Genomic DNA, 14,910 nt, shown 5'->3' on the forward strand with positions numbered 1-14,910 from the left:
AAAGTGCAGGAAGTTCAAGATAAATGTATATTAACCTACAACTTTATTTCCCTGCCATGCATTTCACTACGTTTTTGAAACAAATCATGCATGGGTAGCATTAAAAAGAACATGAATCAAAGAAACATAAAATTACCTGTGTCCTCTCCTGCTCTCACACAAATCTAAGTGGAAAATACAGATTCATGACATGTTCAAGTATTATTTTCACACAGTTCTTTTAAATCTGCATTTTAGACCATTCTGAGATATTTGAACAACATCTTCATTTTTTACCTATTTCTCATTAGTGACTATATAAAAAATGAAAGGAATAATGCTTTGACTTATACATGACCACTAGGGAATTTGAACAAAAATCCTGTATAAGCCATTCTAGCGACCCACCTATATTACACCTGAACTAGTTTTGCAGTGCAAAGAACTGCAATGCTTTTCATACTATTTTTGGCTAATTAGAAGTTCATGCATTGTAAAACCAGTGCTCAAGAATAGATTTCATGAAAGACTAGGTTTTCTAAGATTGAGGAAGTACACAAAGCAGTTTTTATTTTTATTTATTTTATTTAACATTTGTTTACCGGGAAAGTCCAACTTGGAACAAAACCAATTTTCATCGGAGGCCCAGGGAGAAATGCTTCAATATAAATAACAGTGTGCATAAAATAAAAGAGTATGGATGAATGTTTGAAAGTGATTAATAATAAAGGTAAATCACAGAGGATGCTCCACACAGGAGCACCTAGGAACACAGATACTGGGAACAGATCTGGTATTAAAAAAAGAAAAAAGAGGAAATAAATTCCATCCCGTTACAAGGGTAAAATAATATTCACTCTCTCAGACTTTGAGACAAGACTAAGCAGTGAATGTTTAGTGAGGATAGAACATTGAAGAAATTGTTTAGGAATTCAGACAGCAGACCAGTGCAATAGCTGTGCTGTGCAAGGAACACAATTAAAGTTTAAATTCGGTATACCCTGTTAGTTGCTGAGACATAGCTTTTACATGATTCTTTGACAGTAGAAGAAGGATTTATTTATTTTTTTATTTTAATTACACTTCGCTGATGAGGTTAGTCTCACTAAGGCAATGATATTTATGCTGACTAGGACAACCAGGGCACTGGTAGACTCCCTAATTCTTGTTGATACATGCTACGGGAACTTTGAAAGCCAACTAAGCTACCTCCAGCTCAGACAGATGACTCTTTGCTTTAATGTGTTATCTGAGTTGCAATTTCAATACTAGAAAAACTAATGCAGCTCCATGGTGTGGGGATAGAACTCACAATGTTGTGCATCAAAGGTGGCTGTGTTACCTGATGAGCTACTGAAACTGGTAAAGTTTTTATAGCTCTTTGAGAGGGTAAGTGACTTTTTCTCACCACTGTGTATTGGTGCCAGTTGTGAAAGAGGAAGAATTTAATAAAGCTAGAAACACATCTTAAAGCAGTGGGCACTGATATCCATTTCAGGAAGAGAAGCTGATGGGTCACAGATGGGATGACAGAGCCCATGTTAGTATATGGTAATTAATATGTATCTTTTAGCAGTTCTGAGGAAGGTTGCTTTAAATCTAGAAGAGAAGATTAGGCTTTGGAATGTCGTTGTTTGGGATGTAGGGTGGAAAATTATGGAGGAGATGTATGGGAAAGGTGTTGGCCAAGTTTTGAGGACTGAGAATAGAGTAAGAGATGACTTGAGCAAGAAAGGAGTATATTCCATGGTAATATAGAAGAAAGTCTGTTTTGCCATAAGTTCTATTCTCTAGCTTTGATTTCTGGCCAACGCTACAGAAAAAAAGAACTGCTGGTTACAGAAATAAGTGAAAAGGTGTGAACTGTTTGCTTTCCTCAAAACCACACCTCTTAGCTGTCCCTAATCTTCAGGACATCCCTGATATTGTTTGTCATTTTGCTTTGTACCTCAAAATATGTTAATTTGTCTGATGAAATAGTGAGAGTTAATTATTCTAGACATTATATTTACAATGCCAAGAAATGTATAGTTATCCCCTTTGGGAAAAAACATGTATCCATGAATTACCATATAGGTGGCAGTACGCTAAACACTGAAAGTTTGATAAGAGACTTAGGGACACAGGTGGACAGTGGTCTCTCACCACAACAGTCACATCCAGAAAAAGGAGGTCATTGTCCCACTGTACTCATCCCTCATTACACCCATTATAGAATACAATGCCCCATTTGGTATGTACCTCTCAAGACATCTGCAACAACTGGAAAGGCCACAGAAATACCTCACTAAAAGAATCCCATGTCAAACCCCAGAGCTGTTGGACACCAGGGATCTAAACCTTGTCATCACAATAAACAAAACATGCTGGAGGGATAGGTTCCTGACCCAGAGACTATACATGTCAAGCAAAGTGCCTCTTTGGTCCTCTTCAAATGGAACCTTGACAATTGAACCTATGAACCTATGAACCTATCAGAAAATGCATGGTAACACAAATCTTCTCATTTTAGAAGTGTCCCTGATTTGGAGGCTTTGCCTTTGATTATTTTTTGTTTGGTCTTGTTCCTGATTTTACTGAAAAGAGGTTGAGAGCTGTGCATAGAACCACAAACTCAGTTCTTGAGTGCAAATATGGCTCTCAGCAGAACTGCTAACAGCTCCACATATCAAGTGCTACAATACACAACAATAGGAAAGGAAATTCTGAGGAAAAACTAGTTGACAAAACTTACAAAAAAATTTACAATTCATTTATGAAGAATGTTATAAGGAACATTTATTTAAACTTAGATTCAGCTATGGACTAATGAAAATGAAGTAAGTGAGTACTTAAATGGTTAAATTTTAATATGTGATATAATATAATATAATATAATATGATATAATATAACTGAAAATCAAACAATGCAACAGACTAGTAATGTTAATTTTAGATATCACATATTGTGGGACCTGGATTGGCAACATAGAGCAATAAAGCCCTAAGTATGACCCAGGTTACCGAAGTTTGAATATTGCCTCCGGTACTTTATGGTGCAGGCCAGGAGGGTAAGCAGACCCTTCCAAGAATCATAGAAACTTCCATCATGGCAGTGGCATAGGAAAGCTTACCTATAAAGAAAGTCCACTCCATAAATCCACAGCTTTTTTCTACAAGTAACCCCTGCCAGGGTAACAGATGATTAACAGTATCACAGGCAGCTTCTTCACATTCCCCGGAGGAAGGCAAAAGAGCAGCTAGACCTGCAGGCCAGAATGTTGTTAAAGATTTGAGGTTATAGCATGTAACAGCCCAGGTTTTATGAGACAAATCTATCAGTGAGTGCTTTCATCATGGAGAAATGATGAGGGCTATCATTTTTATTTTTAAAGGCCACCATATCAGGATGGAGAAACCTGTAGCTGCCATTTCTGCAACAAAGAAAAGGAAAGTGCAGTTTTCAAAGGAATACTCTGAATTTCAAAGACTGCTGTAATGTAAATAAAATGTTTTCGCAGCAAGGCTTCATCCACTGTGGACCCCAAATAGGGTGATCTGTACCCTCCTCACTCCAGTATATTAACTCTTAAAAATCACAGTACCCACTAGTAAGGATAGTAGTCTGAGGTACTACAATCTCCCCATGTTTACTTTTTCTGAAGTTCACAATATCAGGCCTTGGAGTTCAACAGAAATTCTTTACAGCATCAGGACAAGGACCAACGAAGTGGCATTTTCTTAGACAATGGGACAACCAATATTACTTGGATTTCATTGCATTTTTGAAGGATTTTTCCCTCAGTAAAGTCTTTAACAGTCATTTTCTTATAAGTTAAAGAGGCATCATTGAAATTATCACAAAATGCACACATTTTTCAGGTTGTGACTTGGCCCCAGGGAGTAATGACAGACTTGATTTCTATTGCATCTGTCAACGTTCTTGAATGAAGAAAGATGAAAACAATGTCTCTGCATTTTTTGTTTTATTTGCTCACCAAGAGAATGAGATGTTCAAACTGCCCCTTTTCAGCCATAACCAGGGTGTGACCGAAACATTTGTACAGTATATGTATTTTCAAGTTTTTACACTGTAGTTCACAGTGTATGTATAAAAAGAGAAAGTATTTACAAAAATAAGAGGAAATAAAAATATCATTTACAGTAATAGTATATGTACATTTACCCTGGGATTCATAAATGTTACTGCCAGGGCTATGCCCTCTTTACTGCTCGCAGTAGCCATTTCCAAGTCAGATACAGCCCTATTGCAGTGCTTACCTCAATGAGGCACAGGACCATGGTGGGCTATACCTCTGGCTAACTGTAAATGAGGAGCTGGCTTGTAATTTGGCTTTTAATGATTGTGCTTGCCCACTGTAAAATAAAATAGGTTCTCCACTTTAGGCCTGTAAGCACTTTTCTGTCCCCCCCCCCCCCCCATCAACAGACCTTGTTTTTTGCTAATACTGGAATATTATTCCTCAGCCAACTGTCCACCCAAGTACAACTTTAACTTGAAACCATTTATTTATTTATGTATTTTCATTCTACTGTATCCACTTTATACTATTCACAGTCATGGGAAGCCACAGTCTACAATGCCATCATCAAGCAGTGGGCAAAAGGCAGAGAACAAGTCCTGAAAATTATAAGTCACCACTTGGCATACAGAAGCAATTTTATTATAGGATAAAGAGCACAAACTCTGAACTAGTGCCTCGGCTTATGCATTCATGGTTCAAAATCTCTAAAAAAAAAAAAAAAAGTTATATATATATATATATATATATATATATATATATATATATATATATATATATATATATATATAACCATTTAACTTAACTAATTAATTTAACTAATTAAGAAATATGTTAAATTGCAGCCCCCTTACATTAAGACACACACAAAGTACTAAAATGTAAAATACATAACAAAACATAAATATGTTTATGGGAGGGTGGCCTAATGGTTAAGGTGTTTGCCTTACAAACACAAGGTGCAGGGTTTGAGTCTCACAAGGGATAATTGGCTAGGCTTAAAATGGCTCGCAAGGGCAGTTAGCTTAGTACTAATCTATGAACCTATATATTTGTATTGGTATCATTATCATTACTATTAGCATTCCCACTTCCAAGACAAATTTCTCAATTACTTGCTCAAACTCAGCTATGTTTAACTGAACTTAACTAAACTAAACTAAATATTTTACAAGGACCTCATTACTGAGCTGCATAGGTTGCAAAGTATCATAAACAAAAATAAACCAAGCTTCCTCTGTGATAATATATCCGAACCTTTAAATACATTCATTATAAAACATTTTAATCTATGAACCTATATATTTGTATTGGTATCATTATCATTACTATTAGCATTCCCACTTCTAAGACAAATTTCTCAATTACTTGCTCAAACTCAGCTATGTTTAACTGAACTTAACTAAACTAAACTAAATATTTTACAAGGACCTCATTACTGAGCTGCATAGGTTGCAAAGTATCATAAACAAAAATAAACCAAGCTTCCTCTGTGATAATATATCCGAACCTTTAAATACATTCATTATAAAACATTTCAACAAATCTGAATTGGTATTGTGATATTCTGAATAATGTGATGCTACTGGGCTTGTGGATGAATTTTTTTTATATCTCTAACATGTTCCCATATTCTCACCCTGACCTGACATATCATTTTTCCTATATAAAATTTATCACAAGGACAAACTAATCCATATGCCATCATCCTTTTTTGATAACAATTGTATGTTCCCAGAACCATGAATAACCTGTCATTAATTGCCTCTTTTCCCATATACTCACAGGTGGTATGGCCTTTACATATTGGTTCCATAATCTCACTAACCATCCCTGAATGGACAACCCTACTTCCAATACTAGGGTAATTCCTATATATAAAAATCAATTTTACATTTGTAAGTATCTCATCAGATGTTATTATATACCAATGTTTTTTTTCAAAATACGTGACAGTCCTTCTATAATAGGAGCATTTCATGTCACAAAGTATATAATATTATTCCTTCTTTTCCCTCTCAGTTTTCCTACCATATTTTCCCTTCCAACCTTTTTTATCCTCCCATCCTCAATCTTCAACCATGTAGTAATTAAAAGATCATGCTTATAACCCTTGGACAATAATCTGCTAACTATATCCATAGCCACTTGTTGAAATGTCTCATCCTCTGAGCATAATGCTCTAGTCCTGTAAAATTCGTCATAGGGCAAGGGCTTTAACAAATGACCAAGGTGTGCACTAGAGGTATACATGAAGGCATTCACTGATGTTTCTTTTCTGCATAAATATGAATGTATTTCACCATTAAGGATGTACAATATTACATCCAAATAATGGATTCTACTTCTATGAATATTATATGTAAATGATAAACCAAAATAATTTTTTTGTATAACTTGCATAAAATTAGCAAACTGTTCTTGAGAACCCCTAACTATAAAAAACAAATCGTCAATATAACATTTATAAAAAAAATACATAATTAACAAAATAAGACTCCCCATACAAACAAAATTTCTTCAAACTTTCTGATAAACAAATTAACACAGATAAGAGTAAATTTAACTCCTATTGCCATGCCTCATAATTGCTTATAGAGGTTCCCATCAAAAAAGAAACAATTATTATTCAAAATAAATTTAGCAATATTTAATGTACTTTGTAACCCATTGACATTCACTAAATAATGAGCAATGGCCTCTAAACCAAATTTGTGCTCAGTAGAAGTATACAAACTATTAGCGTCCACCATCACCAAGTAGTACCCTGCCACTTAACCTTTCTGATTTCTCTAAGAAAATGTTGCATAATACTACTATACTAAGAAAGCTGTACACATAAGGCTGAAGAATTTTATCTAGGGTTTCACCAGTCCTTTCCATTGGACCCCCCACCTGAGAAACAATGGGTCTCAGACGATTCACCATATCCTTATAGATTTTGGGTAATACACAGGAATAAGGGAATACGAAAATGCTAATAATAATATAAATATATTTATATTTTGTTATGTGTTTTACATTTTAGTAGTTTGTGTATGTGCCTTTAATATAAGGCTTTGCAATTGATTAACTTATTAATTAATTAGTTAAATGAAATAATTAAGTTACATGGTATATATATATATATATATATATATATATATATATATATATATATATATATATATATATATATATAGATAGATAGATAGATTTGATTAACTGCTGTTAGAGATTTTCAACCCTGAAAGCATAGCCCTCGGTGTTACTTCAGAGTTCGTGCTCTTTGTCCTATAGTCAAATTGCTTCTGTGTGCCAAGTGGTGATTTATAATTTGTGGAGTGTAGTCGAGTTCTCATTTGGCACAATATACAAAATTTGTGTTTGTGATTAGTTGGAATTTGGTCTTATTTTCATGTTTTCCACTTGCTTTAAAATGGAAAGAATGTGGGGCTCCTATGTGAACTAGCAAATGAAACATTTGACTATGGCATTCGATTTGGGAGCAGTCAATGGCAATGCTAATGTTAGTGGAATAGAAGCAGAAATGATTGTGGACAATGAGCTGTGTAATATTGAGGATTTTGTGTAGGAATTAAGACACAATGCACATAAGGAAGTGAAGCACTCTGCAAATGTTTTATTATTACAACAGTATTTGCTCTATGGTATTGTCCCAAAGGGTCTTACAGTATCAGTGAAACTGTCTTTTACTTTTGGGTCCATTTTTGCTGATTTAAAGAATCAATGGGAACAAGCTGCTTTAAATTTTTCCCTGGAATTTATTAAAATTCTAATTGATTATGATAAGAGACTGATACATCTACTTAACACTAAAATAAGTAGCTTGTTTGATTCTAAACCTCAGATCTTAGACTGTTGAAGGGGGTGGTTTGAGAAGCAAGTAGACTGTGTTTTTTCTGATGTCAGAGCCATGGAGGAGGAGTTTATTCATTTTAAATACTGGAAGTTACACTGTGATCAATGAAGTTTTGAGGAGGCCAAATGGTTTCTGTGGGAGAGTTCAGGTTTTTGACGACGCCATCGGCAATCAGGAAGGGGTAGAGTAGATAACAGTGGAGAGTTTCATTCATTTGGAAGACAATAACAACAGCAGTAGTGTAAGGAACAACAGCAATACAGTGTGGCCAGACAAAAGGAAGAGTGATCAGTTAATCCTGGCAGGCATGATAATGCCATGATAAAGTCACATAGGGGACTGTAGAAGAAAAAGACTCAACACTTTCAAAAGGGATATAATAAGAAAAAACATTGGTGAAACTTGTAATGTTTCCTCTTCTACTTGTTCTTCTGCTATATCAAATTCTGTTGTGACTTTTGGTAATGTTTATGTGGATAGCCATATGCAGAGTGTGCTTAATAAGGAATTGAAATTCATTCCCACTTGCAAGATTCTTCACCCTGAAGTCTTAATGGATAAGTGGCTGCTAATATGTAGGGTACAACTTAAACATTATTTTTAAAAGTAAAGTAAAGAAAAGATGATCAATGTGTAGATGATACTTGGTTAGATGATATTGGCAGATGTTTAAATTTTAGTAGCCAGAAGAGGTTTGCCCCCCCCCCCTTTATTAATAAGGCAGTGCTGTTTTTTTATGATGTTGTTAGGGACTAAATTGTTTCATATCTTAATAAATGCTCAAAATATGTTATTAATTTTAATCTCTCAAATAATGAATGGATAACTTTAAAATATTTCGAAAAGGACACATCTGTAATAATTAAACCTGCTGATAAAGGGGGTAATGTGGTGGTAATGAAGGATGATTTTTACAAAAAGATGTGCCTTAATTTATGTAATATGTCAGAGTATCAACTTTTAAGATAATAATCCATTGCAGCAAATTCAAAATGGAATTGTGGTGCTACTTGAGGATGTTTTAGTAGAAACAATTCCTCATATTCCCTTATTCTACACATTATCCAAAATCCATAAGGATATTGTGAATCCTCCGAGGAGACCCATTGTTTCTCGGGGGGGGGGCAATGGAAAGGATTGGTGAAATCTTAGATACAATTCTTCAGCCTTATATGGTACAGCTTTCTTAGTATATTAGTATTATGCAATATTTTCTTAGAGAAATCAGAAAGGTTAAGTGGCAAGAAGGGTATTACTTGGTGATGGTGGACTTTAGTAGTTTGTATACTTCTACAGAGTACGAATTTGATTTAGAGGCCATTGCTCATTATTTAATGAATATCAGTGGGTTACAAAGGATATTAAATATTGCTAAATTTATTTTGAATAATTGTTTCTTTTTTGATGTGAATGTCTATAAGCAATTAAGAGGCACAGCAATGGGAGCTAAATTTGCTCTTAGCTGTGCTAATTTGTTTATGGGAAGGTATGAAGAAATTTGTTTTGTATGGGGAGTCTTATTTTATTAATTATGCAATTTTTTATAAATGTTATAGTGACTATTTGTTTTTTATATTTAGGGGTTCTCTAGAACAGTTTGTTAATTTTATGCAAGTTATATGAAATAATTATTTTGTTTTATTATTTACATATACTATTCATTGAAGTAGAATCCATTATGTGGATGTAATGTTGTATATCCTTAATGGTGAAATACATTCAACTTTATGCAGAAAAGAAACTTCAGTGAATACTTTCCTGTATGCCTCTAGTGCACAACCTGATCATTTGTTAAGGTAATTGCCCTATGGTGAATTGTACAGGGCTTGAACATTATGTTCAGAAGATGATACATTTCAAGAAGTGGCCATGGATATAGTTAGTAGATTATTGTCCACGAGTTATAAGCGGTATCTTTTGATTACTATACAGTGGAAGGTTGAGGATGGGAGGATAAAAGAAGGTTGGAAGGGAAAATCCTCTCTTTGACATTACCTACACAACACCCAGAGATGTCTTTGTAACCACAGCACGTAAACCTTCTTTCTCTCCTTCCCTTTCCTCTCTACTTCCTTTTTGTATTTTTAATCCTTGCCTCACCTTCCTATCTACTACATCCATCCCCTCAAACATCTAAACCACTCTTACCTTCTGTATACTATACTTATTTTCTATTATTTTCTCCACCTTACGTCTCTAACTCTGCCCCACTTATCTAACACTTATTCTTCCTTTCCTTCCTTAACCTTTCTTTCTTTTTCTACCTTTCTTCTTATACATGACCAACTAACTCCTTAGTCCGTTTTGCCTGTTTACCTAATCGCATTTTCCTCTTTACCTTCATCACCTTTGCTTACCTTTACTCACTCCTTACTGGAAATCCCTTTATCAGTAATTTTCTCTTCTTGGATTTTAATGATGAAACTTACCATTAACAATGACTCTAATTAGATCTTCTGTACTTCAAATATCTTGCCTGCTCAATTTGTCCTTGGAAACTCTTTCTTCTACAATTCTTAATGCCACCAGTTGATTTTTTACATCTGCTTTGTAAATGTTTACCTGCGTGACTTGTTGCTCTGAAACTAATTTTTGTATATATATATATTTTTTTTTATTTTGTATAATTTTGTACAATTTTGTATAATGTTAATATTGAAGCTTTTCTCCCTGGGCCTCCACTGCATAAGGGTACATGCCCAGATGGACAAACCTGGTCAACAAATGTCAAATAAATAAATAAAGATGTGGTAGGAAAATTGATAAGGATAAGAAGGAACAATAAGATATATACTCTGTGACTCATTATGCTCCTTTTATAGGACTGTCCTGTATTTTGAAAAAACATCGGCATATAATAACATCTAATGAGATACTTAGAAATGTAAAATTGAATTTTTCATATAGGAATTCCCCTAGTATTGGAAGTAGAGTTGTCCATTCAGGGATGGTTAATGAGATTATGGAATCAAAATGCAAGGGCTGTACCAACTGGGAGTATAAGGGAAAAGAGGATCCCTATATGATTAATGATAGCTTATTCATGGTTCCAGGAGCATACAATTGTTATCAAAGGATGGTGGTATATGGATTAGTTTTTCCCTGTAATATATTTTATATAGGAAAAACAATACATCAGGTCAGGGTGAGAATATAGGAGCATGTTAGAGATATAAAAATAATTCACCCATGAGCCCAGTAGCATCACATTTTTCAGAATATCATAATATTAATTTGGATTTGTTGACATTTTTTATAATGTAAGTATTTAAAGGTTTGGATTTGTATTCAATCCTTCTGATATGTTATCACAGAAGGAATCTTGATTTATTTTTCTTTATGATACTTTGCAAGCTATGGAGCTCAGTAATGAGCTCCTTATGAAATATTTAGTTTAGTTTAGTGAAGTTCAGTTGGACATAGCTGAGTTTGATTAAGTAATTGAGAAATGTGTCTTGGAAGTGGGAATGGTAATAGTAATAATGATAATGATAATAATATAAATATATTTACATTTTATGTGTTTTACGTTGTAATAGTGTATGCATCTTTAATGTAAGGCTTTGCAATGAAATAATTAAGTTAAATGCTTTTTATAGATTGATTAGATTAAGGCTCTAGTTCAGAGTTTGTGCTCTTTGCCCTATAATAAAATTGCTGCTGTGGTGGAGTTCTTATTTGGTACAATATATGAAATTTTTGTTTGTGAAAGAACAAGTCCTGGATGGGAGGCCACTGGAACTCAATCCATACACACTTTTTCACTTACCCATTCCATATACAACTATAGTTTGACGGCTTACTAGCTCACCTAATGCCTTATCTTTACGATATTGGGGGAAATCAATTCACTGTGCAAAAACCCATGTAGACATATGAAACACTTGCACACTCTGTACAGAAAGAAACTCCACAAGTAACCAAATCAGGGAACCAAGCTCTGTGGAGGAATGCCAACTGCTATGCCACTGCATTATCTATCCATTACTGAGTCATCACCATAGTGCATCCATGGTGAACCATTAACTTATATTTTCTCATTTATTTGTTTGTTTATAGCTTGCAAACCTGAAAGCTGAACCCAGAACTCCTCCAACTTTAGAACTGCCTCGACCTAAAACTCATTCTTTTTATTTGTTTCCCTTTGGATAAGCTATTACTTATTAATAGTCTGTTGTGCAGCTGATCACTTTCTATAGTGTATCTCATTTGCACTGCAACTCGTTATAATTAATTGCATATTTTCTTCACAGGTTGCTGTTTCCACTATGAAGATTCATTGTTCCTCCTGCAGAATGATCTTGTATCCCTTAAATTATATATCTTATCAGTGTAGTTTGCAGTACAAGTTCTATGTATTCTATGTACAGGTGTGGAACCTTTATGTAAAAACTACCCTATATTTAAAAGTGTGGCCTGAATATTCATTATCTCAGAGTATTAGGATCCAAGCCTGCTGGTGTGGCCCATATAATGTGATTTTTGTCTGATATGTCTGATTGCAGTAGTGGTGGTGATATAAACATATACAACTGTCTGTGACACACAGACTTGCTCTGTACTTTTAAATGTTATAGTATGCAGCATTTTCTATTGAAAAATAGCTGAAATATGATGCTGCTGCATAAAGCAGTTACATCCTTGCTATTGATCAGAATTTATTCAAATATAGAACAAATAAGGCATTAATAGGGTCCAGAATTTACTTCAATAACCATTTACATAATTTATGTCATAATATGTTCTAAACATTCTTTTAACAAGCATTTCTTTTCTCTAGACCTACAGTGGTTTTCAGCAGAAGAACGAAATCCAGTAACGTCGAAAGAAGGATTAGGGACAGTAATTTCATGCAACCCACCCCCACATTATCCAGGTAATTTATCGCAATAATAGCCAAGAATCTTAATTTTGTTTCTTCTTTCTTTTGGAAATGTCTTGGTCAGATCTGAAAATAAACTGCTAGTAGTACTGTGTGGGTGAGATGCAAACCAAAGAGTAAAAATGTCACATAGACAAACCAATTAGTAAAAAACATAAGAAAAACCTAGCCAAGTTAGCGTTTTCACTGTGTGGTACCTTAAACCTCCTGTACTAAAGGCCCCTGGGATATATGCAAATGCCTTCTTAAGGACATCAAGTGTTTCAGCTATATGGCTTCTGAATGTCTATGACTTTTTCCTTTTTAAACCTTTATGAATACTGTGATGCCCCTGCACTATCCCAGTAATCAAGTCACCTCAGTCCTCACCACTGGCAACAGTGAGGAACATACACAATGGGAGAGTGACAAGTACACACACAGTAAAGTGCAATTTCCCTTAAGAGCACACAGAGATTGCAGTCAGTCTGGGGCTGTTTTCTCCCTCTTTCTCCAGATCCCCAACATGACTCAACATTGGCAAAGCTATAGAGTTGCGTCCTTAGCCAGGGTTCCAAGCCAAGTCCTCCCAACATTCTTTCTGTCCAACCAGTGCTTCGAGTCCCTGCCCAAGTAGCTGACATACACACACTTTGAGATTTCATTTATACACAAACACACTCCTGGGAAATACTGGCACAGGTTTACTAGCTATGCCCCCTTATGCCCAGACTATAAGGTAGTTATCACTGCCATCAGAACCTCTTATCAGCTACTTTAAGGCCCTTACCAAAGTGTGACCAATCCTACTGTGCAATGTTACTATTATCCAAATGGTAATAGTGACCAAGACTTGCAAGGCTATTTAGGAGTGGCCTGTACAGTGTCACCAAACACATATGTAAATACTCCAAGAGCTTAAATATCTCTAAACAAACCAGCCACAATTAAATGGTTTAAATATATTTAATAATAAATAATAAAAGAACAAAACAATACCCAGTAACAAAGACAGTCATTTCAGGGTTCAAAATTACTGGAAATATTTTAAAACAACATTGCAGGACAGTCTCAAATAAATACAGAAATCATCTAAACTAATCTTTATTATATTCCTAACTATATCTAAAAGAAATTAATGTACCCTAGTTACTTACTATTAGCAAGGCAAGTGAGATGATGATGAGTGAATGTTTTTGTTAGGTCCGAGACAAAATACAAAATGCAAAATCTCTCTCTGTGAGAGTTCTTAAATTAATATCAAACATTACTGCTGCATCAGCTTGGATGACATCACTGTTTGTCACCTGCCTACAGTTCCCAGGCTAACAGAAACTAACATCTCTATGTTAAAAATACATCTCTCTCAGATGTTTGCTGAGAACTGGAAGTCATAAAACAATTAAACACTTTTACATTTAGACATAGTAATTACTTCTCTCCAAGACAATAGAAAAACCTTTAGCTCTAGACATTGTGGCTCCTTCATTGAAAGTGAGAGATAACACAATCATAAAACACTTTAATTTCAATTTATTTTCTTGAAGTTTTGTAAGTTAACTCTGTATGTTCCAGCTTCTACTATTAAAACATACATTTGCACAGGTATACACTTTATATACACTTCTGTTCTTTTCCAGTAGGGTACACCGTGGGCACATCCTTGAAGCTCAGTACTGTACAAACCCTGTTCAACACACACCTCTACACCAGTAGTTTATTATATACATATATAACTCTCTTACATTTGTAAGACAAGCATATGAATCATATTAATATTCACAAATGACATATGATTATTTACAGAATTCCAGAAATCTGGGCTGGCAATGTCACAGATTCAGGCCAATAAAGCCAAATGCCACTAGCTGTTGACATGCATGTTCTGGTCTTCTTACAACCTCATCAGCACAGCATAAGTGGACTGTCTGGCTATACTTTAGAAATAAAGGTCTTTAAACCCAGCTGATGTCCATAACCATTAAGGTGTATGCAGAACATCCCAACTAACATCCAAACCAAAGAGTAAAAATGTCATGCAGACAAACCAATTAGTAAAAACTACAAGAAAAACCTAGCCAAGCTATAGAGTTTTTTACTGTGTGATACCTTAAACAGCCTGTAATAGAGGCCAATACATGCATGTCCACAGCTAGTGGGGTTTGGCTTTATTGGCCTAAATCTGT

The 14,910-nt window shown here is 34.8% G+C and overlaps 1 protein-coding gene across 2 annotated transcripts in view; it reads left to right on the forward strand.

Annotated features, from left to right (window-relative positions):
- CNTN2 (contactin 2) overlaps nucleotides 1–14,910 on the forward strand; it is a 907,647-nt gene that overhangs the window by 522,160 nt on the left and 370,577 nt on the right. For both annotated transcript variants that reach the window (XM_044076798.1, XM_044076799.1), the window contains one exon: nucleotides 12,644–12,739. In XM_044076798.1, the coding sequence (XP_043932733.1) occupies nucleotides 12,644–12,739 (96 nt within the window). The remainder of the gene's footprint in view (nucleotides 1–12,643; nucleotides 12,740–14,910) is intronic.

The sequence above is a fragment of the Protopterus annectens genome, chromosome 7.part0, assembly GCF_019279795.1.
Source record: "Protopterus annectens isolate FY-2018-M chromosome 7.part0, PAN1.0, whole genome shotgun sequence".
NCBI lineage: Eukaryota > Metazoa > Chordata > Ceratodontiformes > Protopteridae > Protopterus > Protopterus annectens.